At 32.2% G+C, this 26,996-nt stretch overlaps 1 protein-coding gene, 1 long non-coding RNA gene and 2 other non-coding genes across 11 annotated transcripts; 3 read left to right on the top strand and 1 right to left on the bottom strand.

The window, feature by feature from the left end:
• Positions 1-14: 14 nt before the first annotated feature.
• On the top strand, positions 15-86 carry TRNAC-GCA. Its single transcript has one exon. It is a non-coding gene; the product is annotated as a tRNA-Cys (tRNA).
• Positions 87-6,131: 6,045 nt separating this feature from the next.
• LOC122721730 lies at positions 6,132-7,750 on the top strand. Its single transcript, XR_006348490.1, has 2 exons — positions 6,132-6,191; positions 7,598-7,750. It is a non-coding gene; the product is annotated as an uncharacterized LOC122721730 (long non-coding RNA).
• A 5,474-nt stretch (positions 7,751-13,224) lies between these two features.
• Positions 13,225-13,296, top strand: TRNAC-GCA. The gene has a single exon. It is a non-coding gene; the product is annotated as a tRNA-Cys (tRNA).
• Positions 13,297-19,296: 6,000 nt separating this feature from the next.
• On the bottom strand, positions 19,297-26,343 carry LOC110627598 (serine/threonine-protein kinase BSK7). Of its 8 annotated transcripts, none has more exons than XM_021773946.2 (12): positions 26,096-26,343; positions 25,885-26,014; positions 25,364-25,660; positions 25,050-25,270; positions 24,753-24,888; positions 24,232-24,365; positions 24,033-24,138; positions 23,701-23,786; positions 21,262-21,450; positions 20,890-21,042; positions 20,396-20,509; positions 19,297-20,072 (listed from the first exon to the last, which is right to left on the bottom strand). In XM_021773946.2, the coding sequence occupies exons 3-12, from the start codon at positions 25,443-25,445 to the stop codon at positions 19,827-19,829; spliced, it is 1,467 nt and encodes a 488-aa protein (XP_021629638.1). In that variant the 5' UTR covers positions 25,446-25,660; positions 25,885-26,014; positions 26,096-26,343; the 3' UTR covers positions 19,297-19,826. The 8 variants fall into 8 exon arrangements, with proteins under 8 accessions (XP_021629638.1, XP_043811642.1, XP_021629654.1 ...); XM_043955707.1 differs by having other exon boundaries at positions 25,943-26,014; XM_021773962.2 differs by having other exon boundaries at positions 25,885-26,008.
• Positions 26,344-26,996: the final 653 nt, after the last annotated feature.

Raw genomic sequence — 26,996 nt, 5'->3', positions numbered from 1 at the left:
CTAATGTGCATCTCGGGTCCATAGCTCAGTGGTAGAGCATTTGACTGCAGATCAAGAGGTCACCGGTTCGAACCCGGTTGGGCCCTTCTTTCTTTTAGCAATTTTTGGGTCAAATACATGCATCACTCTTCAGTTAACTGGCCATAGGTTTTTAACAATGATGATAAATTATATTTTAATTTTCGAATTTTAATATAATTAATATATAAATTTTTTATTTTTAAATTTAGTTTTTTTATAATTAATTTATTTAAATTAGAAAATTTTTATTTATAATTATCGTTAGTCTACTGATTGATTTTTATTTTTAAATCTAATTTCTCAATAATTAATTTATTCAAATTAGAGATTTTTTTATGGGAAAATTATTTTTTAGTCCCTGAGATTTAACGTAATTAATACTTCTGTCTTTTTATTTTGGCGACCCAACACTTAAGTCCCTCACTTTCTCTTTCGTTCGAATTCATAGTCTTTCCGTCCAAAATGGCCGTTTAGAACACGTAAATTAATAAAATTAACCCTCACAAAAAGTTCATCTATTTCAAAATTATGAAACTCTATTCTCTTTCTTCTCCCTCTCTCGCTCTCTCTCTGTCTTTGTCTCAACTTCTCTCTCTCAGTTTTGTCCCTTTCTCTCGTGCTCTCTCTATCTCTCTCTGTCGAAACTAAACCCCTCTATCTCAATCGAAACTTGTTCCTCTCTCTCGCGCTCTCTCTCTCTGTCGAAGCCTTGTCCCTCTCTCTCGCGCTCTCTCTGTCTCTCTCTATCGAAACTTCACTCTCTGTGGTCTCATTGTCTCTTTCTCTCGTGCTCTCTCTGTCTCTCTCTCTATCGAAACTTCTCTCTCTGTGGTCCTATTGTCTCTCATTTCCTTAATTTTCTCGAAAAGCACTGAACCCACCATATTTCGAAGGTGGAGCGTGGTCCACTTCGAAGGTATGAAAATTCCTTTTGTTTTACGTTGAAGAAAAATTTGTTGCTTTACTGTTTAGATTTTTTGAATTACAATAATTAATTTTTTATTTATTGATTTTTCTAGGGTTTACTATTAAGATTAGGGGGTTTAATGATTTGAAAATTAATTTTGTAATTTCCTTTTTATTTTTGTAGATAGCAATAGATAAATCTGAGAGGTACAATTTGTTAATCAAATATGAGGGGCGTGAGGAGAGAATGAACAATTTGTGAACAGGTGTGCAGGTTGTGAGTTTTTTGTTGGATATATTAGATGTGCAACATGTTTTTTTGGACAGATTTGGTGAGTTTTAATTTAGTCTAAATTGGATGAAATTGTGATTTTTTTTTATATAATTAGTGTGCAACTTTTGATTTTTTTTTTTTTTTTACAGATTTCATTTGCAGGTTTTGAGATCTTTTGGTGTGCAGCTATTTTGAATATATACTAATCATTTCATATATGCAGATATTGTAAAGCTATTTTGGACAACTTTGAAGAAATTAGATAGGTTTTTTGCATATATTTTGTAATGTAATGGAAAAAATTTCATTTGCAATGTAATGGACTTGATCATGTTATCATTCAAATGATCAAGCTTTTATATGAATGAATATTCAGTTTTTTTAACACCCTGTGTATGCGTTTACATTTCTCGTTTACATTTCTTGTTGGTTATTTTTTTATAACATTTTTATATGTGAATAGGGATAAAATATTTTGTAACAAAATAATATATCTGTGAATGATACTGTCACTTAATTAACTAAAAATTCACAACACTATAGTCCACATACATTTAAATATTCAAACACTATAATTCTTATATTTTTAAATTTTCAAACACTTTAGTCCTCATATATTCAGTTTTTCAAACACTTACGTCCTCATAAAATTAAATATTCAAACATTTTAGTCCATCGTACTACTGTAAATTTAAAATATATATTCACAGCAAAAAAAAGATAGTTTCTATTATCTAAATTCCTGGTATATATTATTTCAAATCACTTTCATTGTTACTCCAACTACAATAAAAATCAAAACAATATAAATTATTCTCAATTGGCACATAATTCCCCCAATATTTGCAATCTCATCTCTAGTAGCTCTTTGTTCTTCCTTCATCTTCTTCATATCATTCTTCATATTTGCAATATCTTCTATTACCTTCTCTAGCATTTCTTCTATAGGTGTTCTTTTTTCGATTTTCCATCCCTCACCCACGTTAATGCTACCACTTGATGGAGTTGAACTTTGATTCACAGGTTTACACCACCCACAAAAACTTCCACACACATTATCTTTGCAAAAATAATATGGCTTATTAGGGTTTTCGGCTGACTCCGAAATCCTTATCCCAGCCCTTTTGCCACATCTGCAGTTTACATTCTTCAATCTTCCATTCCAGTACCTGACAGACCCACTTGATACAGATATTATTTTTCCCCAGTGATGATTCACAATAATCACCGAAAGGAAAGAGAAGATGTGAGAGAGAAGAAAGATGAAAATGAGAAAAAAAACAACAGCTGAAAGGAAATAGAGAAGATATGAGGGAGAAGAAATATATGAGAGAGTAGAAAGATATGAGTAAAAATAAAGATGGAAAAGAGAAAAAAATGGAGAATCAACAATGGCTGAAAAGAAGAGAGAAGATATGAGGGAGAAGAAGGATTTACGTTGAGAGGGGTTTTATCAAGTTCATTAAGGGTATTTTTGGTAAAAAATTTCACCTCACCTTAGGCTCTTTCACCAAACGGCCATTTTGGACGGAAGGACTACAAATTCGGACGGAAGGACTACAAATTCGGACGGAAGAGAAACTGAAGGACTTAAGTGTTGGGTCGCCAAAATAGAGGGACATAAGTGTTAATTACGTTAAACCTCAGGGACTAAAAAGTAATTTTTCCTTTTTTATTTAATAACTGGTCAAAGAAAGAATAAATATTCAAATACATAAAATATTCTCGTGAATATCAATGTAGGTGAAATATTTTATCTTGCATGAACTACACTTTAGTCCTTAAATTTTACATAATTAACGGATCAGTCCTTTTATTTTAAAACTGAATTCTTAAAAAAAACTTTCAATCCGTTTAAAATAACGGTTTTTCCATCCATTATAGATACTAGTTCAAAATTAGTGGGTAATTAAATTTATAAAAGTATAATTTCTTCTTAAAATAGTTTTTTATAAAAATTTATATTCTACTTAGGGAAAATTACTTTTTAGTCCCTGAAGTTTAACGTAATTAACACTTATGTCCCTCTATTTTGACAACCCAACACTTAAGTCATTCACTTTCTCTTCCGTCCGAATTCGTAGTCTTTCCTGTAACGACTCGAAAACCGGACCGCTACCGGCGCTAGGATCCAGATCGGCTTAAGGCCGCCGGGACCCGTAGCAAGCCTAACATACATCCTGTACAACTGGTATAATCCCATACATGATCAAACAAATACATAAAAACTTTAAACTTTTTCTTTCATTTACCAAGCTTAACTTGTGCATGCACCAACTCAATATCATAAAATCCCACACTGGAGCCCTCATCAAATGCTCCAATGGGGTAACATATCATACTTTAAGCTTGGTTTACATAAACATCATCATTTATACATTAACATAAAATCATGTATCAAAAGGGATTAACCATACATGAATAGGGCAAAGCACAACTCTAACCATGACATGTCATTACATATCCTTATATTACATAACTCTACTTTACATTTCATCATGTCCACCACTATACTATCACATAACATAACCATAGCCGTAACCTGCCGACCTCCTGAATTATCTCTAACCCTGCAAACCTGGGGGTTAAGGGAATGGGGTGAGCTATAAAGCCCAGTGAGCAAAACAGTAAAACAATTTATAAAGATATGCCATCATGAAATGCATCACATCACATCACATACAATTCACATCACGGATGGATTTATCACCAATAACCCTCTAATTCCAATGTGCCCGGCCCTCGACGGAGCTCCGCAGGACTTCCTCTTAATCATCACACAATGCCAAGACGCGTGGACATGGGCAGTCCTGGACTTTCATTAATCATCATACATAAATAAATGTCAGGACGCGTGGACATGGGCAGCCTTGGACTTTCATTAATCATCATACATATTGAGGGCTAATGGGTCATCCAACATCCATCCACATCAACAACAAAGGATGCAATGCATCATCTTCGTGAATTCTAATGCAATACAACCTAATATAAACATGGTATTCATGATGCATGGAACATGCTAAAAACTTTCATTATTTTAAACATAGTTTAGTTCTACTCACCTCTGGCTGACGCTTACTAATTCTGGAGCAGCTAACTCACTGTTGAACACCTCGGTTCCTCAGGTCCGATCCTACACAGGTGGACTCAAATGAGGGACCAAACATACTTGATAGAGCATATTTTAGTCCATATTATCATGATCTTATTGATGTTTATTTACACCTTTTCTACCTAATTTTGTGGTTTTAATCATATTTTGCAGATATTAGGTGTAAAGAGACATTCTGGAGAAAATGCTCTTAAAACTGCCAAAAAGTGCCAAATCTAGAAAAAACACCTTCGGAAGCACCTTCGGAAGCACTTTCGGAAGCCAAAAGTCACCCACCTTCGAAAGCACTTTCGGAAGCCGAAAGTCTCGTCCAGAGCCGAAAGTCACCCACCTTCGGAGGCACCTTCGGCGGCCGAAAGTCTGCTCCAGAGCCGAAAGTCCAGCCTCCGAAACTAAGCTTAGGCGGCCGAAAGTCACCCCCGAACAGCCTCTTCCTTATTCAAGAAGCCAAATCTTGAAGATCACATGTTTCCCACTTCATGCCATGCACATTCAAAATTCAAAACAAGGCTCCACCTTCCTCTTTAGTGCATGAAGAAGACTTCTTGGACACACCTTGGGCAACAATTAAAAGACCAAAAAGCCCCTCCCTTGCCTTCACATGCACATATTGGACTAAGGGCACTTTGGCCAATCTTTAAAAGATGTATGGACACCCAAGAAATCCTAGGCAGCCTCTCCACACCTATTTAAAGGCTTCAAGAACACAAGAAGAAACACAATTCAACTCTCCAAATTCGGCCAAGCAAGGGCAGCCACACTCCAAGGCTTTTCCATCAAATCGGTTCCTCTTTCTTCTTCTTTTCTTTAATTTTCTGTTTTGGTTCAGCCATGAGTGGCTGAAACCCTAATTCTAGTTGAAGTTTGGTTGAAACTAAGGTTGTTTAAAGGGTTGTGAGATCTGAACATAAAGTGTTTGCTTTTGATTTGTTCAATATTCATACAATTGTGTGCTTAAATCTAAGATTGCTTTGTTGTTTTTGTAACATCCTCAAACCCATAGCTAGAGTAGTGCCATCATTAGGTATGAGTTAGGCTATTTCACCACTAGAGTAAGCGGCATTAGGGATGGTGCTAGCTTAAATCTGATCTGCTAATAACTGAATCATAGAAAACTCAAATAAAGAAACGGACATATCCAGAAATAAAGTAGACAGTGTGATTAGCGAGTCGGGAACGAGTCACTTTTGGGAGGTGCTTAGGGTTTTCTGACGTGCTTGCTTGAGGTGTTTGTTTTAAATCCGTCATGCTTGCTTAAGTGGAAAGGACTTCTAAAGGCTAAAAGCATATTTTAGTAGGTCAATCTATGATTATTGAAAGTTTAAAAACTAAATTGCAATATGGTAAAAAGTTTAGTGGGTTAAAGTATAAATATGGAAAGTTAAAATATAAAAGTCAAATTTTACTTTCCATGTGTCACCTAGCTATTGGATGAAGAAATGACCAAGCAATTTGAAAAAGGGATTGTCATCTTCTCCATTTCACTTTGCCGTAGCTCACACCATAGGAAACCAAAGAATTTTGCTTTTCTTTCTCCCACCAAAGCCAAGCCAAACCTCACCAAATCAATTTCTTTCTTTAACCAAAATTCATCCTAAGACCTAGATCTAAAGGAAGAGCCATATAGTGAAGGGATTGAAGAAGAAAAGTTTAGGGTTCCATATACACCAAGCTTGAAAATCAAAGGTAAGCTTAGAAATGTGTAGGAAATAACATCTTCTCATTTCTTCATGCATGGATTTGAATTATAAAGCTTTAATTTATAGTTTATTCAATCCTTTCCTAAGACATAAATTGACCTAGGTGAAGGAACATCAAAGGGAAAGGAGATAGCTAGAGATTAGAAGAGGAAAAGAAAGGAGGAATTCAAGAAAGGTTTGGTGTTTGTATGATTTTCTGTTTTCCTTGGATTCTGCCATGAATAAGTGAAATTAGGGGTTGATTTTACTTGCTGGAAATGTTGCTTTGACTGTATAAATATGTTATATGAATGTTAACATGATGTTTGAAAGGCTTAGAGTAAAGAAATTTAACATGAGAGCTAAAAGTGCAAATCTGCCAGAATAGGTTCTAACAGGACAGTCAGTGTTGGAAGCCTTATAACTTATTGTGTATTTATTGAAATTAGTCCTAAGATATACCAAATGAAAGATAAGACAAAGATCTAAAACTTTTATGAATTGATCAAATTCGAAATCTGTATGTAAGATGATGAAAATTGCAAGTGAACCTAAACTGGATACAGTGGTAGTGCATCCGGTACAGAGTCTATTGATGATACCATAACTAATTTTGTACTCAGTGAAATTTGTTAAGACCAGTTCCAATTGAATCTTAAGAAGTATACCTAAAACTTTGTAGAAGACACTTTAGCTTGAATTAGTATGGAAATGCATGAATCTGATAAGTTTTGTGATACTATAAACAGGTACTAATTCTGGACTGATTAAGACCTTATGGAGCAGCTTGTAAAGAAAAATTCATAACTTAAGATAGGATGATCAGATTTGCATGAACCATATCTTGTTGGAAAGATAAGACATAAATTTACATTTCTTATGAAGAAATTGAAGTCAAATTGTGACTCTAAGCTACTTGAAAAGTTTATGCAAAAGATGGCAGAATGTAGTTTTCTTAAATTGGAATGCTATGTTGATAAAGTTTTGCACTATTTGCCATGAGTTTTCCATATTGTAAATCTTGGCATATGATATATGGACTTTGGAAAATGAATTCAAATAGCTTCAAATGGCATGCATTTTACATTGATACATTGAATTAATGGTACTTGGCCCTGGTAAACGTAATAGGAGTCGAGGTTAGCTTAAGGGTATGGCATGCCATATAAACATACAGAGTTCGCAGTACTGCTACCGATACATGATTTTTATTTGAGGTTACATATCAGGTACCTCATAAGCACGGTCATAGAGCCCTGCTATCACAGTTTTGGCCTCTGAGCCTACCGTTCGGCACTCTGTGCCTACCGTTATAACTCCTTATCTACCTAGACGATCCTACTATGTGTTTATAAGGGCTAAGATCTTAATTAAGATTGATACTTGATTTTGTGAACTTATTAGTGAGTGTTAATATGTTTGCATCTCTTACATGCACTAAGCTGTGGTAATTTATTATAAATAGAAAATGTGCAATAACGGAAAAAGAAGATGTTTTTATTCCGATTATCTGTATACGTGAACTTGTTTGCTCTATTTTGTTATTTGTTTGCTATCACCCACTGAGCATTAGCTCAGCGTGTTGGTTTTTACCTCACGCAGGTTGTAGATAAAATAGGGCAACAGAAGTTATCAGAGATCTACATCAGATATCAAGGCCATCATCATAGCTGGTTCTTTTGAGTCTCTGAGTCATAGTACAGTTTTATTTTGGCATGTACATATTAAATAGAGTGAGTTGTGAAGGTTATGTAAATCAAAGAATAGTAAGATATCAAGTGACAGTTGTTAGTGTTATTATAAGTGTGATGTTCATATGTATTACAGGTTAAAGTGCTAATGAAACAGAGAAAACTCTGCCGAAAATTTTGGTAAAAAAATCTCACGCTTATTTTAATCTTGATGAAAGTTACTTACATAACTAAAATTGGTATTTACAGATAAAGGAAATTGTTTAGTCTTGATATGTCTAAAAGGTATAGTTTGTGACATTCCTTGCTCTGTCTACACTTTGTTAGGGTAAGGGGTGTTACAGTTTTGATCAAATTGGCCACTTGATTCTTGATTGCAAAGTTAATTGATTGTTAGTTGGGATATTTTTTAGTCCGTAATTGCTGGAAATATTCTGACCTAAGAACACTTGGTGTAAAAACTAAGGAATTGTATGATCTAGCAACATCTCATGCGTTTGAGTAGCTAGGGTTCGATCTCTCTCTTTCTTCATGCAATTGACAATTGTTTTGATGCCTAAGGCCCAAGGATATTCCTTGGCAATTTTTTAATTAGTAATTGATTAGAGGACGTTCCCTAATTGATTTAATCATAAGGAGAGACATGGTGGTGAGAAGCGTTTTCCATCCCCATAACCAATCTATTGAACCAATTAAAAGAACATAAGTTTCAATGATCAATCCAAACAACCAAAGTGGATCCATATCTTCAACTAGACTTTTCTCATATTGATTTCCTCTTTTATTTTAATTACTTGCTGTTTTAATTGCTTTCAATAGTTGTTAGTCAAATCAATCTCAAAACCTCCTTTTTACTTTATTGCACTTTACTTTTGATCTACTTGCTTTCAATTGTGCTTTCAGTTGATTCTAATTGATCTTGTTTGGAAAAAATAGATAAGTACTCAATTCTCTGTGGATTCGATCCTTTACCACTATCTGCAGTTTACCACTATCTGCAGTTGTAAGATTATTGATAACCGTAGAGGTTATTTTTTACCGGCTTCGACAACCGCGAGTCAATACTCTAACAGGACTCTGAACAATTCCCCAAAAACCCCCTAAAACATCATAAAACAATCATGCAAAACAAGCAAAGGAAGGCTGGACAGGGCACCTTCGGCAGCCGAATGCTCCCACAGATCCGAAAGTCAGGCACTTTCAGAGGTAGGTTCGGCGGCCGAAAGTCTCCTCCAGAGACGAAAGCCAGGCACTTTCGGTGGCAACTTCGGCGGCTGAAAGTCCCTTCCAGAGCCGAAAGTTCATTTTCGGGGGCAAGGTTAGGTGGCCAAAGATTGCTTCCACAGGCAGGTTCGGAAGCCGAAACTACCTTCGGCGGCCGAACCTGGATTCCCCAGCAAGGTAGAACACATCCTCCAAAACCTCCCACACTCACATCCAACACTTCCAAAACATGCACAAATCATACAACAAACATATAGGGGTCTTAAACTAGCTTAAACCCCAACAAACATCTCATTAAACATGCATTAACATACTTTTATCATAAAGGGTATCAAAACCCTAACATGCACATCCATACAACTCATACATTCCTAGCCCTTAACCCTTCATAAAACTCACTTAAAACGTCACAAGGATAAAGATCTATACTTACCTCTTGAAGATCGAGGTTTGGTGCGACCCAAGCTTGAAGGTATGGAGAGTCCAAGCTCCAAAAGTCTCCAAGCTCTCAAAACCTTGATCAAAGCTTAAAACTCTTCAAAACAAAGATAAAACTCATGAAAACTTGAGGGATTTGAAGAAAAAGCATAAAAACAACCAAAGGAGAGCATGAACTCACCTATGCCTGAAAAGAGAGAGAAAACTCGCCCATTTTCCGGACAAAGGGCCTTTTATAGGTGGCCGGCCAAACCTCCTTCGGCGGCCAAAGCTGCTTCCAAAACTTCACCACGTTCGGCGGCCGAACTTGGGGTTCAGCGGCTGAAAAAGAAAGCCACTTTCGGAAGCCTAACATGCCTCCTAAACAGCCCCATATTCGGCGGCCGAACTTGAGGTTCGGCGGCCGAACTTGAGGTTCGGCCGCCGAACCTGGGTTCTTCCCTCCTTGGTCTTTTCTTTCAAAACTCAAATCCTTTCTAATCAAAACCATAAAAACCTGTAAAAATATTCTAGAAAACCTTTACTTTACCCTTCTAGAGAGCTTCGACATCCGAGATTCCACCGGACGGTAGGAATTCCGATGCTTGAGTCTAGCCGGGTATTACATTTCAGTCTAAAATAACCGTTTAGGACACGTGAATTGACAAAATTGACCCTCACCAAAAGTCCCTATACTTCAAAATCACGAAACCCTATCGTTCTTTCTTCTCTCTCTCATGCTCTCTCTATCTTTGTCTAAACTTCTCTCTCTCAATTTTGTCCCTTTCTCTCGCGCTTTCTCTATCTCTCTCTGTCGAAACTAAACCCCTCTATCTCTATCAAAACTTATCCCTCTCTCTTGCGCTATGTCTGTCTCTGTTGAAGTCTTGTCCCTCTCTCGCGCACTCTCTGTCTCTTTCTCTATCAAAAATTCTCTCTCTCTATGGTCCCATTATCCCTTATTTCCTTAATCTTCTCAAGAAACACTGAACCCACCATATTCCGAAGGTGGAATCAGTGTTCATATAAGCAGAAGAAAACGAAATCGTGATCCACTTCAAATGTACGAAAATCCCTTTTGTTTTACTGTGAAGATAAATTCGTTGCTTTATTGTTTAGATTTTTTGAGTTACAATTAATATTTTTTTATTTATTTGTTTTTTTTAAGGTTTACTGTTAAGATAAGGGGTTTAATGATTTGGGAATTAATTTTGTAATTTCTTTTTTATTTTTGCAAATAGCAATGTATAAATCTAAGAGGTGTGCAAGTTGTGAGTTTTTTGTTGGATATATTAGATGTGCAACATGTTTTTTTTTTTTGACAGATTTGGTGAGTTTTAGCTTAGTCCAAATTGGATGAAATTGTGATTTTTTTAGACATAATTAGCATTCAGCTTTTGATGTTTTTTTTTTTTTTTTACATATTTCATTTGCAGGTTTTTGTTTTTTTTTTTTTACAGATTTCATTTGCAGGTTTTAAACATGTATTGGTCTTCTTGAGATCTTTTGACGTGCAGCTATTTTGGATATATATACTGGTCTTCAGATATTTTGGACAACTTTGGAGAATTTAGATAGATTTTTTGTATATATTTTGTGATGTAATAGAAAAATTTTTCTTTATAATGTAATAATGAACATGATCAGTGGAATGATAAGACTGATGTTGTCATTCAAATGATCAAGTTTTATATGAATGAATATTCAGTTTTTTCACATTATGTGTATACATTTATATTTCTTGTTGGCTATTTTTTTATAACATTTTTATATGTAAATAAGGATAAAGTATTTTGTAACAAAATAATATATCTGTGAAGAATACTATCACTTAATTAACTAAAAGTTTACAACATTATAGTCCCCCTACATTTAAATATTCAAACACTATAATCCTCATATTTTTTAATTTGCAGACACTTTACTCCTCATATGTTTAGTTTTTTAAACACTTACGTCAGCATAAAATTAAATATTCAAACACTTTAGTCCATCGTAGTACTGTAAATTCAAAATATATATTCACAGTAAAAAATGTAGTTTCTATTATCTAAATTCTTTGTTCTTCCTTTATCTTCTTCAAATCATTCTTCATCTTTACAATATTTTCTATTACCTTCTCTAGCATGTGAGGAAGAAGAAAAATATGAGAGAGTAGAAAGATAGAGAAGATGTGAGAGAGAAGAAAGATGGAAATGAGAAAAAAAAAAAGAAAAGAATCAACAATGGCCAAAAGGAAATAGAGAAGATATGAGGGAGAAGAAAGATACGGGAGAGTAGAAAGATATGAGTGAGAATAAAGATGGAAAAAAGATAAAAAAGAGAGAATCAACCATGGCCAAAAAGAAATAAAAAAGAGATGAGAGAGAAGAAGGATGGAGGGATTGCTAGAATGAAAGAGTTTTTAACAAGTTCATTGAGGATATTTTTGGTAAAAAATCTTATCTCTCGCCTTAGACTCTTTGACCAAACGGCTATTTTGGACGGAAGGATTACGAATTCGGACGGAAGAGAAAGTGAGGGACTTAAATGTTGGGTCGTCAAAATAGAGGGACAGAAGTTTTAATTACGTTAAACCTCAGGGACTAAAAAGTAATTTTTCTTTCTACTTAAAATTACTTGGTATTATTTAAAAATAAGTAAAGTTGTAAGTATTTTTTATAAGTTTTGAAATTATATACTGTAGTATTTTTAATGAATAAAAATTGAAAGATGAAAAATGTTAAAAATTAGTTGAATGAGATAAATTGAACAAAAGTTAATAAAATTTAAATATTTTTTTAAAAATGAAAAATGAATAACAGAAAATGTTTAAATTTTAATAGACGAGAGAAAATGAATGACTCTTTAATATTTTTTATTTAAAAAGGAATAATAAAAATATTTTTATATTTTTAATTATAAAAAATTTTTTAAATGAAAGGACTAAAATTTAAATAGACTAATTACAGAAAAATTTAAGTATTTAATTTTAAAAATAAAGAAATCAATCCATTAATTATATTAAAATTTAATGATTAAAATGTAATTTATCTATTTAAAAATGATAATAAATATATTTTTATATTTTTAACAGAAAAATTAAATGGAATGACTTTAAATTGTGCGGACTGATTATAAAAGAATTTAAGTATTTAGTTTTAAAAACTATAGAGATGAATTCGTTAATTACATTAAAATTCAATCCGTATATTCAAATAATAATTATGTAATTATAAATTATAATTATATTTCCCTTACTGATAATTTTTTAAGTATTTTTTATTTAATTTATACCGCACTTCTCTAATTTCATATCAAATATATATATATTTTTTAAGAAAATAGAAATACCATCAGAAATTAAAAGAATCAGCCTAGAGCCAAAATAGAATCTACTGGCTTAGATCAATGTCGCAAGTGGGAAAACTGATTGGACAGATGAGCAAAATCATGTGCCACCCTATTCTTTTGCATAGGCACCCAAACAAGAGAATAATTAATTTACCTGTTGAAGTAAACTTTCGCGATTTGGAAAGCTCATGCCCAAAACCAAGAGCTTCAGCCATACTAGCAAAGGTTACACCTTCAATTCAATCTCTACAAATTGAATAGTAATGCCTTGTGCATCTCGTACAAAACATCTAAAACCAGCTTTTATTATCAAGTGAAAATAGAGCATATTATACTTTTTGACTTGTAAGTTTACGTTAATTAAATTGCTAATCTAAGAAAATTACTGTAAATAACAAGTTTCTTTTTTTCTCTTTTAAGGATAACATAGGGTTTTATTTAAATTTAATTAATAATTTGTTTTTAGAACGGATTTATTTAAAAATATTATGGGTTTTTCCCTGCATATATTGTGGGTTGATTATTATCCAATTTTCTTTATTGTTAAGGATAATCGCACATCTCGGGTCCATAGCTCAGTGGTAGAGCATTTGACTGCAGATCAAGAGGTCACCGGTTCGAACCCGGTTGGGCCCTTCTTCTCATCCTCTTCAATAATATTAAGTTATTAATGATTTTTAATAATTATAATAATTGTAAACAGGAAAACTAGTAAGATAGACGAATATTATATATTACACTTTAGAGAACCTAAACTCAGTCGTTTCCAATAAAAATTTTCAGAAATAGACTGAAAATGTTTCTGCATCTTTATTTTGCAGTAAATTGAAAAACTAATCAGCCAAAGAGGACTCATAGTACTTCTTCTTTGGCTTTCATGTCCTTTCCTTTAATTCCGCAAATTGCCTTTCTTTTCTGCCCTTCCTTGAACTGATATACAAAACGACATTGTTTTTTGGGTTTTGTTTGTCTTTTCCCTACTTCCGTTTCTTTTGCCCTTCAACCATCATGGACATGCGATGTGACCCTAGATGAGGATCTACCGAATCAGAAGGCTATCGTTCTTTTAGAGAGAGAGAGGTCCTTGCCTTTCTCCCTTTACTTCCAGTAGGTAACTAGGATTTTCGATCATCATGTTAAGGAGTATTTGGCAAAGCAGTTTATTCTTAATACAGACCTTGAAAAATCTTACCTTTACAGGTTTTTGTGAGTGGATGTTGCTTCAGCTTATTTGTCACAGGAACTGAATTTTTTGCTTATAGTCTTTGTTTCCGCGTATCAACGCTCGGAATATGTGCGGAACTCGTGCCAGTCCGGAAACCTTACTCGAATGGGTTTGTGGTCTTTATTTTTGCGGATCAATGTTCAAAATATATGTGGAACTTGTGTTCGAATAGTCTTATGGCTTTTATTTATGCGGACCAATATACGGAATATATACAGGACTTATGTTCTCCTACAATCACATGAATAATCTCCCATAGATTTACTGTCAATAGTGGTTTTGGAAATGGTTTTGAAAATCGTTACCGCGAGCTCGGACCTCCTATTTTTTTATTCTTTCTAATTGAACTTTCGAAGTGTCATTCCCTAGTAACCTTTCAATCTCATCTTTTAATTGACGACACTCCTCCGTTACATGTCTGTGGTCTTCATGAAAATGGCAGTACCTAGTCCTATCTCGTTTTCTGACTTTCTTAGGATTGAGTTTAAGAGGCCACCCAATCCTGTTGTTATTTTTTCTAATCCATATTAGGATATGCGTCCGTGAATCGTTCAATAAAGTATATTTCTTATATTTATCTCGGTCATTTCTTCATTAAGAAATCAAATAACTTTTGTGGTCTCCCTCATACCCTTTCTTCGGCTTTTGGCCGTGCTTCTGGCCTGCCCTTTTGTCCTCTTGCCATTCTTTGTAGCACCTTTAGACAACCTGTCTCAACTTCCAGCCAACGTCCTTGGGAACATCATCTGATAACTCTCCTTTCTCAAACTTGTTTTTCCCTTTAGACTATGTTTGGACTGCTTCCCTTCCCATGGGAGCCATGAATGACACCTCGTCCCAAGCTTTGTATTGCTCAAAAATAATATACAATCTTCAAATATATTGGAGTATTTGCTCAATGTTCAGATTGTTGAAATCTGCTTCGTTGACCATAGAGGCTGTATTTTGTCCACTGTCAGGAGTGGAAGCTTGTGAATTGCCAACCATTAAAAAGAGATTTCTTTTTAAGAGAAAAAGGGATAAGAGACCGGCTTTAATTAAAATGAACAGAGAGAATTCAATGAATTTTTAAACAATGGAATAAATGATATTGCTGGAACTAAAATTATGACGTGGTCGGATCAGAGCTGTATTGTATTGGCTAGACCTGCAAAAAGAAGAAAGTGAGATGGTTGGTGCCTACAGCAGCCACTCCGATACTTAAGTCGGTGAACTGAAGAACAAGGCGAGAGTAAGAAATTACTTAAAATTTATAATATTAGTATGAGAAAATAGCATACATTTACCTTTGTGATCGTTTCTTTTTTATGCTGTAAGAAGGTGAAAATAAATCTAATATTTTCTAATAATTCAGCGATGATGTGGTCGGCCTATTGGTAAGTAATCTTCACCAACTAATTGGTAGGAAATTCTGTGATCACATGCATAAAAGGGAATCTTCTGAATTGTAGGTGTTTAGCGATAACTTCCTTATGAAAACTTGCCCTAACATTTGAGAAGGTGAGTCTGTCTGACTTGAAGTCGACTTGTCCTAAGACTGGGTCTTTTCTCTTGATTCCGAGCATAACGGTCGTCTAAGTTTTTCTTTCTATTGGTGAGACTGTTTATCTGCTTATTAAATCTTGTCACGTGACTCTATCTTTCGATGACAATACACAGTTTATTTTGAAAAATTCTTATATAGTACCAATAATTTTATTTAATTTTGTCTTATTTCAGATAAACCTTCCAAATATCTTTGAATATTTAATAAAACTTAATGTATTTAAAATGGTTATAATTGAAAAATTAATAAAAAAAATTTATACTTTTAGTGTGCGTGAAAAAGTAAAGAAAATAAAAATTATAAAATATATGTGAATATAAATTAATAGTCGTGAAATGAGTATATAAATTTCATTCGGAGAAGTGTAGCGCGATAACTTTCTAATATAAAATATAAGTAACAATTAGTGGTTTAATAATTTATATTTAAATATCTACATTTATTATATATACCTTTTAATTATACATAAATTTTTATTATAAATATTTAATTTAAAAGTTTTAAAATTTATTAAAATATAAAATTGAGCTTTTCTAAATAGAGGTGCGATGCTCTAGATGAGTTCCACGGAAATAAATTAGGTTTGGCATAGAGATTGAGCTTAAATCATTATAAATGATTCTTCACATCCACTGCGTCAATCAAATTGCGAGTCTAAGATAAATACCGTAAATAACTTTTTTTTTTTTTTTGGTTTTTAATGATAACATACTTATAGAGGTGGTTTTATTTAATTTTAATTAATAATTTCGTTTTTAAAACCCACATTAAAAAAAAAATCAAGACCACATTCAAAATTCATTTCAGATTACTTGTATCCATCAAATATTTGATTATCATTATCTAAATACCGTTAAATTCATTCAATTTTATATATTTAATAGTAATTTATATATGAAAAAAATAGATTTTTATTAATAATTTATGCCTTAAAATTCAATAATCTTGAAAGAATATTTAACCTATTTTTTCAAAAAAAAAAAAACTATAATTACTTCGTTTTTAATAAAACAAAGCTTATAGCTAATACCATTAAATGATATTAATAATAATTTAATTTATCTAATTGTAAAAATAATATATATATATATATATAACAAGCATAAAAAGCATCACAAAACATATTACTTAAATAATTTTATTACAGACCCATTGGTTTAAAAAAATCCAATACTTTTATTTTTGTATTTAAATTTAAATATTTAAAATTAAATAAATTGATCTAATATTTAGATTTAAGTGTAATTTTAATTAATTTTTAAAAATAAAAATATGAGAATTTAAGTGATATGTTATATTAAATATTTTTTTAAAGTCTTGATTAGTTTAGCGGTTGAATATAATGAGCAGTTAAATTGTTAAGTGATAACTGACTATAATCAATAACTGATAACGGATTCTAATTTGTAAAATTCAGGTGGCTTGTAATAGAGTCGACATTTAGTCGATTCGATTTTAAAAATTACAATTTGAGTATCGTTAAAAATTAAATTGAATTGATTTTAATAAAAAAATTAAATCAAACCGATCTGATTCGACTCTGTTTGTTTGGTTTCCATTTTTAATAAATTTTTTATTTTTTACATTTTATTTTTAATATTTTAAAATTTAATTAGAATATTTTAATTTTAATATAATTTAATCACTTTATATTATTGAAAATAATATATTATTATCACTTCGATTTCTATTTTTAATAATTTTTTTTATTTTTTATACTTTATTTTCAATATTTTAAAATTTAATTGAAATATTTTAATTTTAATATAATTTAATGTCTTTGTATTATTAAAAATAATATATTATTATCACTAATCGATTTGGTTTAATTTTTTTTAATTTTTTCTGAATAAAATCTAATCGAATTGAAATAACCAAAATTTTTAAAATTAAAAATTAAATCAAACTGAAATAAATAAAAAATCGAACTGAATTTTGATTCGATTGATTTTTTTGATTTAAACAGAATACCGCTAAACAGTTAGTAAACTATTTTTAACTTTTATTGTTTATATGTATAATGATTAATAAGGGTGTATAATAATTTATTATGTTCATAAGGTGGATATGAAAATATTAATTTATTATATAATATAATATAATATTTAAAATAGAATTTTAAAATATTATTAATAAAGTTGAATTCAATAAGTTGTCTTTAACTAAATTTACATATTTAAAATAGTAGTATATATAAAAAAAATTAAAAATAATATATATACTATAAAATTTTAATAATTATTACTGTAAAATAAAATTTATTTATATATTATTAAAGTCTGAAATATATATTGAATAATTGAATTGTTTATCTTCAATAACAATATATTAGTTAATTAGGCTTACATGAGAGTATTATTTTTACGTACGTAATTAGTTTAAGGTTAATTGTCAAAAAAAAAAATCATATTTTACAATTTTTGTAATTTTATTTTGTAACTTTAAAAATAATCAATTTAAATTTATATTTTCAAAATTTTAAAAATTATACGTCACTGTTAAATTTTCCCATAACTCACCTATATAAATGTCACGTGAGTACAATATCATCGTTACATTATTATAATACAATGCAAAATGATTATAAAAAATATATATACTTTACAATTTTTTATAAATTTATCAAATATGTAATTTAATTTTATATTTTAAAATTTTTATTAATTATATCTAATAATTAAAAAAACTTTTAATCTACTGCTACCACATTAATAAAAAGCACAACGTTATGTTATCATTTGATAAATTTACTGAGTTAAAATACTAAATTTCATATGTTAATTTAAATTTGCTCAAATTATTATTAAAAGACTAAATAAAACTTTTTTTTATTATTATCGGTCCATTTAATTTTATTTAACTTTTTAATAATAATTTATAATTAAAATTCCACTGAAAAATTAAATTTAAAATTTTTATCATCAATATATAATTTAAGCAAAAATTTAACATTTATTTTTTAAAAAATTTACAAAGTATAAATTTTTTTTTCTTTTTGAAGAGTTAAATTAATTATTTTAAAAGCAAAAAGTAGAATTGTAAAAGTTATGAAATATGAAAGTTTTTTAGCAATTAACTTATTTAAAAAATAATAAAATATTATACATAAAATGCCATATAAATATTTACATTTTAATTTTAAAAATTAACTAAAATTATTAGTAAAATAAATATTAAACTAATTCATTCAAAATTTACGTAAACATTTTTCAACCAAGAGACCCATTATTATATGATTGAATGAATTTAAATATTCAAAAATACTCTATTTTCCATTGCAAAGTAGCAAAATTTAAGAGGTCTTAGATTTAATATTTCTGTTGTACCTTTAAAAATAATAATAATAATAAGCACAAGGAAAGTTTTGAGACATTATAAATCTTAGAGCTGAAAGCTTAAAAATGTGCTAGAAATATTAAGAATTTAGAAATTATTTTTAACATAATTTAATCCAAAAACACTAAAATAATAAAAATAATTTTTTCAAAATATACTCTGTTTGAGATTATTCATTTTGTAAGAAAAAAAAATCAAATTATAAAATCATGCATAATTTCATTTACTTTGAAAATAAAAATTTTCTAAATTAAAAATAGATGAATTCTTTTATTCCAAAAAAGACAAATGATGGAAAAAAAAAAAATTGAATTACATTCTAGTGAAATCTTTGATTCCAAAGATAGAGATTATGTTTCTCCCACTTTAATGTCAACAGGCTCTTAATTCTAAACATGTTTGGAGCGCATCCACACAACCATCAAACAGAAAGATTTCTCAATTTCAAAGGGTTAAGAGTTTTGAGATTAATCAAATGCCATGAACAAGACTAACAACTTGCAGAAGTCACAGATCTCTTTGCACATACTTGCACAAGAAAAAGAAAATAAGAAGACTCAAATAGAAAGCAATAATATGAATTCAAAAAATTCGTAACAGCATACCAAAATACAACCACCCCATTTCACCTCACCTTCGGCAACTGAAACCGCAACCAATAGCACTGTACATAAATTACAAGGATTGCAAAGACTTCTATTCACCCTCTAAATGCATCTTTAAACAAGAGCTGAATCTCTCTACAAACATGTAAATTATTTCCCTAGATTGGCGTATTGGAAAAGATCAGCTATAGAAACAAGGGTAAATTGTTCATATGTGCATGTGAGTGTGTCCCAATATGGCAAATACCCAGCAAAGTGACAAACCAACCCATCCAATAATTTGTTGAAAAGAATTCTCGAAGATGACAAGCAATGACATGCAGAAGATGGGCCCATTTATGACCCACACAAATCCAGGATAATACTTGATCATCCTGCCTGGAAATTTAAGCTTGTGTTACCTTTGTGGTCATCTCAAGGAAGAGTGATTCAAGAAGAGGTTTGTTGAGCTTCATCAAGCGTTTGTTGTTCTTTTACTTTCCAGTGTTGATCCCTCTTTGAGAGCTGCTTGTGCCTCGCTCTCCCTTCCCAAAGCAAAAAGAGAAGCTGCTTGTAAATAGGATGCAATATGCCAAACGGGGGATATTACTTGGGCTTGCACTGCATCATTAAGAGCTTCCTGTGGCATTTCGCTCATGAGATAAGATAGACTTCGACGTGCATAGACAGTTGGAGAAACCATGGTTCCAACTTCAATGAACTGCAAATATAATTAAGTGTCAGACCAAATTCAGAAATTTTTCTTGCAAGATACGTAAACTAGTACTCCTTCCTAGTCAAATCCAGATAACTGCTATTTTTTTTTTTTTTTACTTCAATCAACCACAGGGGAAGGACTCTCAGGAATTGTTAAGGAAAGCTGAACCCTGTGTTAATATATATTACTGCATTCCTAAATAGTAGTAGCAGCATAATTATAGGAATTACATTGCTAAATAGATAGGAACAATTATATGCACACACACACACTATTGTATAAGAAAAACATATTCTCTTGAAAAAAATAACGGCATCCAATCTAACCTGGGAATAGCATTCAATGGCAGCTCTAAAATCTTTATGCCGGAAGGCAACATCGCCCTTTTTCTTTGAGTTTAATGTTTCCTGCATCTGATTGGTCCACATCTGGAATGAGAGCTACAAGACAGCAGAACAATAGCAAGTGAAATTCAACACTCAACTCGACCATTCTGTCATTTTACCAGAAATAAGTGACATAATGTAATTAAGGAGACCAAATGCAAGATAAATGACATAATGTAATTAAGGAGACCAAATGCAAGATAAATGTGTTCAATGAGTTCAAAGGATTAAATAGGAGTACATTTACATATATGAAATACCATCAAAAAGTGGAAGCACACGACATAAACAAATAAATACAAAAATGATAAGAATCCGTAACTTGAAGATATTAAACAAAAGTAAAATATATGGACAACCATGAAACACAAAGGATAGATGACTACAGCAATATTAGTTAGTTACACATTCCATTTAACATATCAGAAACAAACCTCAGTAGCTGCACCCTCATCATCTTTATATCCAATCTTTTCTATGAACTCATGCATGGCAGTCAAATCCATTCTTAAGCAAGCCTCACCAAGAGGTGACAAAGGCAAAAGTGCAGCACCATCTGGAATACCCATCAATACATGAGAAGGAACCTGCAGAACAAAGCAGTTTATCTCATTCCCCCAGGTGGATTAGAATTTTTCAATTTGTAGCCAATTTATAATGGCGTAAGAGTACCAGTGGATTCTAAGCATATTAGGAATAATATTCAGTTACTTAAGAATCAAATAGATAACCAACCTCAGTATCTTTCTGAAGTGGATATTAGGAATAATATTTTCAGTTACTTAAGAATCAAATAGATAACCAACCTCAGAATCTTTCTGAAGTGGAATCAAAGCAACAACTAATGACTTTGGATTTGGCCGCTCACGAGGCTCATACTGTAAACATCGAGTGGCTAATCGCACCAATTCAGTCCCATCATCATTTGTAAATTGGCCTTCCAAACAAGAATCAGTAAGCATCTGAATATTTCTGTCCCTTATCAAGTCCAGTGCCTGAAACAAATATTGCAACTTACTATTAGATTAATTGCATGAGTACCCTAACCATTCAGATAACCACACAGTAAAGCAAAAAAATAAGAAGACTATGTGGCCAGCTTAAAGATAACTTAATTATACGTGGTCAGCCTCCAATCAGAAACAACTGCCAAGACAAAAAAAAATTTTAATTTTAGACATCAAATTAAACAAGACAAAAAGCAGGGTGACTATTTCTGATTGTATTACTGCCCCCATCTACCTCTAGGTAAGGATCTGGAAAAGGTAACGTAGTATACAGGCTGCTCTCTTTTGGAGGAAGATGATGTCAGATATAACATCACTTTGGATATTCTAGACAAGGAATTAGCATGCCCTCATTTGTCTTTACATTATCTTCTTCAACCTAATTTCCCTTATCATTGACAATTGGCTTCAACCCCAACAAGCCAAAATACACTCCACCTCACCCATGAAAATAAAGGCACAAGAAGACAAATTAACCCATGAAAATAAAGGCACAGGAAGACAAACCAAAGTCACTTTTCTATGGATTAGAAACACCTATTAGACCAGTCAATATAACAGTCTTCTCATGCAGTAAGATAAGAATGTGTTTGTCTAAAAACAGAAGTTGATTATGCTCAAGGCAACTACAAGGAGAAAAGGGACCCACCAAACGTATTCATTCATCAGTTACAAGAAACTAAATGTCCAATAAAAATATGATAGTGCAAAAGTAGCAAGAAGTCAACAGATTCCTAACCAAAAGATATCATCACTTAATAACCAGACATAAAAAGCCAGACAGCAATAGCTCTGCCAAACAGACCGGGCTTCTTTCTTTATTTTATTTTTTTTCCTTTTGTCCTGGTTAGATTTTTAGGGTCCTATTGCTTCAATATGAACTGCCTTCTACAATTCAATAAATCTGAAACAGCTAGGAGCCTGAGGGCAAGAGAGGTTAGAAATGACTAGGGTAATTACTATCATTTACTATATCGCTTAGAAAAATGGGATATTATGGCATTGGAATCCCTTCCACCAAAGAAAAGGAGTGTAATAAATGGAAAGAAGTTAACAGCAATAAGTAAATGTCTCATCATTGTCTACTATCCTCTTCCCTCTCAACTCCACCCCTAGCAGAGGGCAGTTTGGGAGCTGTATATGTCCAAATACTGAGGAAGTACACCTAACTTTTTAGGTGTCTCCTAAGGATACTCCAATGCGTCCAAACCTTCCTACCATTATCCCAGTGACCAAAATGGAGGAAGCATGCAAGACTCACTGATTCTCTTCTCCTCCGGCTTCCCACCTTAAGGAGGTTGAGGAAACAAAATTTTCAAACTTTAGCTATTGCCCTCTTCAAAATGCCTTGAAAGTAAGGAATTACTTTGTTCCCTTGATTTCCACTCTGAATCTAAGCTGCCTCCCCTTGATTTCCACTCTGAATCTAAGCTGCCTCTCACCTCCTATCAAATGTCAGAGGCCTTTTCATTCAATCACAAATTATGAAATGGCACCACAATACAAGGACCATTTTACTACTAAGCAATGACAGATAGCCCAGTACTATTCATACTAGAACTACATTGAGTAACACCCAAGTTCTGTTTGTGTTAACATGATACAACTTGACGAGCTTTTATCACAGTTTGGCACTCCATTGTTTACTATTATTTGGTTTTTGCTCTTTTCCCTTCTTTATAGGAGAGGTTGGGAAGACGAATTTTCTTTAGCAAAGACAGAAAGATAAAGTAGGACTTATACTTTCAATCATATCAAGCATTATTCTACCCATCCAAACTTCAGTCTCCACTAGCACACTATACCATCATCCAATATGCCAATACTAAAAATAGGCCAGAGAGAGAGCTGAATTAGAAAGAAACCAGCTGTGTTAACATTTTACGATATGTGTGCACTAATCGAATTAATTATCTTATTTTTAAATTAAATGCTCCTAAGAGGGTTTGGAGCAAAATTTATACTTTTGAAGGGCACAACAAATCCAGTTAATAGATGCTTTAACATTGTTATGTCAAATTGATTCTATCAAGGAGAAAAATTACATTGCTGGGAAGATATGTTTTTATGCTGTGTTTACTAATTGGATTACTTCGTTTATAATTCAAATTAAATGCTCCTCCTTGTTGCAGTGTGGGGCTTGTGGAGCAAAATTTACACTTTTGGAAGGCACAACAGATCCAGTAAATAGATGCTTTAACATGGTTCCAAATTGATTCTATCAAGTACAAAACTTACATGGCTGGGAGGAATATGTTTTCCACTGAGAAGGTCAAGCAAAAGGGTGCCAAAGCTATACATTACACTTTCGGGTGTTACTCTGCCTGCAGAAAGATTGAAATATGGGTTTTTACTCTGGACATAAACAATCAATAAATATGATTATGATATCTAAATATTAAATGAGACATTATTGCACAAACAAAATCGTAAATGATAATGTGATACACCATCAACTCTCTAACTCAGGAATCAGGATTCAACTGCCACTAGAATTCATGCGCCAAACAGATATCAATGAACCACAATAAATATGAAGTCTGCCTGAGCAGAAAAATTGATCTGGTTACCAGTTCTCAGATACTCAGGAGGAGTAAATGCCAGGTTCGTACTATAACTTTTTCCATCTCTGCTGTTCTTCATCAGACCAAAGCATGAAAGTCGAGGGTTGGCCTCCTGTACAAAAATGCAAATGTGGTGATCTAATAGATTAGTTCTAACTTCAAAAAGAAAGGATCATATTTTTATTGATTTTTTATGCATACTTACATCATCAAAAACAATTCTATAAGCATTCAGATCATGATACAGGGCACGCCCTTTACTAGTACAATACTCTAGTGCTTGTGCCAGATGTAAAGCCACCCTGAGTCGCATTGCCCATTTCATCGGTTGGGTTTCCCCTAAACAAGCCAAGAGGCAGATATTGAGATGCCATAGAAAGTAATAGTAACAAAATACAAGATAGACGTACCACAGAAATCTATCAGATCCAAAAAAATTCCCATGTTGTGAAAGTTAATGACCTAAAGAATTGTGTTGTATACTTGCATTCACCCTATTATCTACTATAAAGTGAATTCACAAAATATTAATATTCAATGGGAGACAAATTTAGATAACGAGATAAGTATTAATACCAATAGAAAGTATTTAACAAACAAAAAAAAGAGATCCGCAATTGGCAGAACCTGGATTACTGTCCAATTATGAAGTATATGAATTTTGAACTCTTAAATAACAATGACCATATGTTAAAGCTCCAGCAATGGCACCAAAACCGAACTTACAATGAAACAAGTGTTTTGCTAATGTATCATTGGGCATATACTCTGCAACAAGTAGCCTCTCATCCCCTTCACAACAACAGCCAAGTAAATTTGCCAGCCTATGGTTCCGAAGCAGACCAACAGCTCTTGCTTCTTCCTAAAGTTATAGAATGTCAAAGTCAAGGACCTACCAAATTTCCATATGCCAATACTACAAGATCACCACATTGGCGAAAATATGAGTATAGCGCATTGATGAAAATATACTTCCACTGCCGTGGAATTTGTGAAAAAAAGGAAACAATGTGCTTGACTTACCAAAAACTGTCTGGCATCAGGCCAAGCAGATCTATTAAATCGTTTTACAGCAATCCTCCTCTGATTTTCAAGCTTACCCTTGTAAACCACATTTGGAGCCTTTTCTCCATGTTCAGAAACTATATTCTCCACAGCAAACCCAGATGTTGCCATCTTGAGTGTCTCAATGGTGTATTCAATGAACGGGGGTAAATCATCAACTTCGTTCTTCTCCTCATTTTCTACCAAGAACACCCAAATAAAAGATCAAAACCACTCTCCAACAACGTAATAGAAAACAGATTAAATAAATAACAACTAAAGATTTCACTCACCCTCATTTTGGCCCTCAGGAACTGATCCATCAAAATCAGAAGTCCAACAACAGGTACAGAGCTTGGAACACTCACAGCCCATCACAACAGCAAATTTGAAACTAAACACTACCTAATCCCAAAGCCTCAAAAATTATAAAAATTTTATCTGGCTCACCCACTTCATCCAGCTTCACAGACTAATCTTGTTCACAAATTATATGGCAAAATATTTCAAAGCTTCAACTGTTCCCGTGAATATATAGAAATGTGAGAATAATTTGCCCCAGAATTCTTTTTAGAACAAGCCAAGTAAGCCTGCAACAAAAACCAACTGGAATCAAACTTCCATTCTAGAACAACATAAAAGCTACAGAAACAGCTGAAGCAATAAGAATCTAATAAGTCACATCAGTACCCTGCTAACAAAATAAATCCCCAAATAAACTAATCCTTAACATTGCAACATATCTTTTATCAAGTATAAAATTCCCATTTTCCCTATGAATCTAAAGATCAAACAAAACCACAAATTTCATTACCTCAGCCTTGTCAACAACCAAGCGAAACAAAAAAAAAACAACCCAGAAACGGATATACCCCTTTTTCAGCGCTTCCCTCCGAGTCAACTCACTGAAACACCCAATTCGATCAAATTTCAGCTCTCTGCAACTTCAAGAGATTTACTCAACCAAAAGAGCAAAAAAGCAAAGAACCCATATGCATAGAAAAGAAAGGAAAATAGCTGAGAACCTGAAAGAGCAAAGCAGCAGCTAGATTCATTCAAGAAGAACAGCAAAGCAAAAGAGTATATGATATAGATACTAAAAAGGGTTGAAGAAAACGTTTGGATTTGGCAAAAAATTTTGGGTATTGGAAGTGTAATTGAAAAGTGGATTTTGAAGGGAGCGAATCTGAGATCAGTTCAGAGAAAGAGAATTTTGAGATTTGGATATATGAATTCAAACAAAAATAGACAAGAGAAGAGACCGATAAATATTGAAATACATATTAAATGAGAAAGGAAGAAGAGGTTATGGGCCTACGGGTTTTTTTCTCTCTTTTTTTATTTTTATTTTTTTTAAATAATTCTCCTTTTCTTTTTCCCATGTATTTCCACCGACATCACTCGTCTTTCTAATAATTTCTAACCTTAAGCCCTTTCCATAATCAATTGCCTATTCAATTAAATATTTATAATTAATTAATAGTAATTAGAATAAACAAATAATATTTAATTCTTATATTATAAAAAATATATAAATTATATGTTCAATTTTTAAAAAAATCATATATTATTATAATTTTACTTATATTAAAAAAATAATGTGAATATTATGAGTTTTAATTTATTTTTTAAAATTAAAATATTAATTAATAATTTTTTTTAACATAAGAATTAAATAATAATTTTTTAAAAAATAATTAATTAATTAATCTAAATATGTTTAGTGAAGGAAATAGAATGATTATGACGTCTAATTATTGCCATTATTGAAGTAACATGAAATCTTTACATTTTGGATTTGATTTGAGAGAAAAATATAATAAAAAAGATAGAGTAGTAGTACCACTTTTTGTCATCAACCATAGTTTTGTCTTCAATTATCAAGAAAAACATATTAATGTGTCACCATTTTAAAATTTTTTTTCA

This window comes from Manihot esculenta, chromosome 1 (assembly GCF_001659605.2).
Source record: "Manihot esculenta cultivar AM560-2 chromosome 1, M.esculenta_v8, whole genome shotgun sequence".
Taxonomy (NCBI): domain Eukaryota; kingdom Viridiplantae; phylum Streptophyta; class Magnoliopsida; order Malpighiales; family Euphorbiaceae; genus Manihot; species Manihot esculenta.
The sequence above is the reverse complement of the archived record's forward strand: the minus strand, read 5'-3'. Positions and strand labels throughout refer to the sequence as shown.

Coding starts and splice junctions, on each gene's coding strand:
- LOC110627598 (XM_021773946.2), bottom strand. CDS start 25,445: ATGGGCTGTGAGTGTTCCAAGCTCTGTACCTGTTGTTGGACTTCTGAT. Junction 24,139..24,231: donor ATAGAATTGTTTTTGATGAT/GTAAGTATGCAT, acceptor ATTTTTGTACAG/GAGGCCAACCCTCGACTTTC. Junction 21,043..21,261: donor CACTTCAGAAAGATTCTGAG/GTTGGTTATCTA, acceptor TTTGTTCTGCAG/GTTCCTTCTCATGTATTGAT.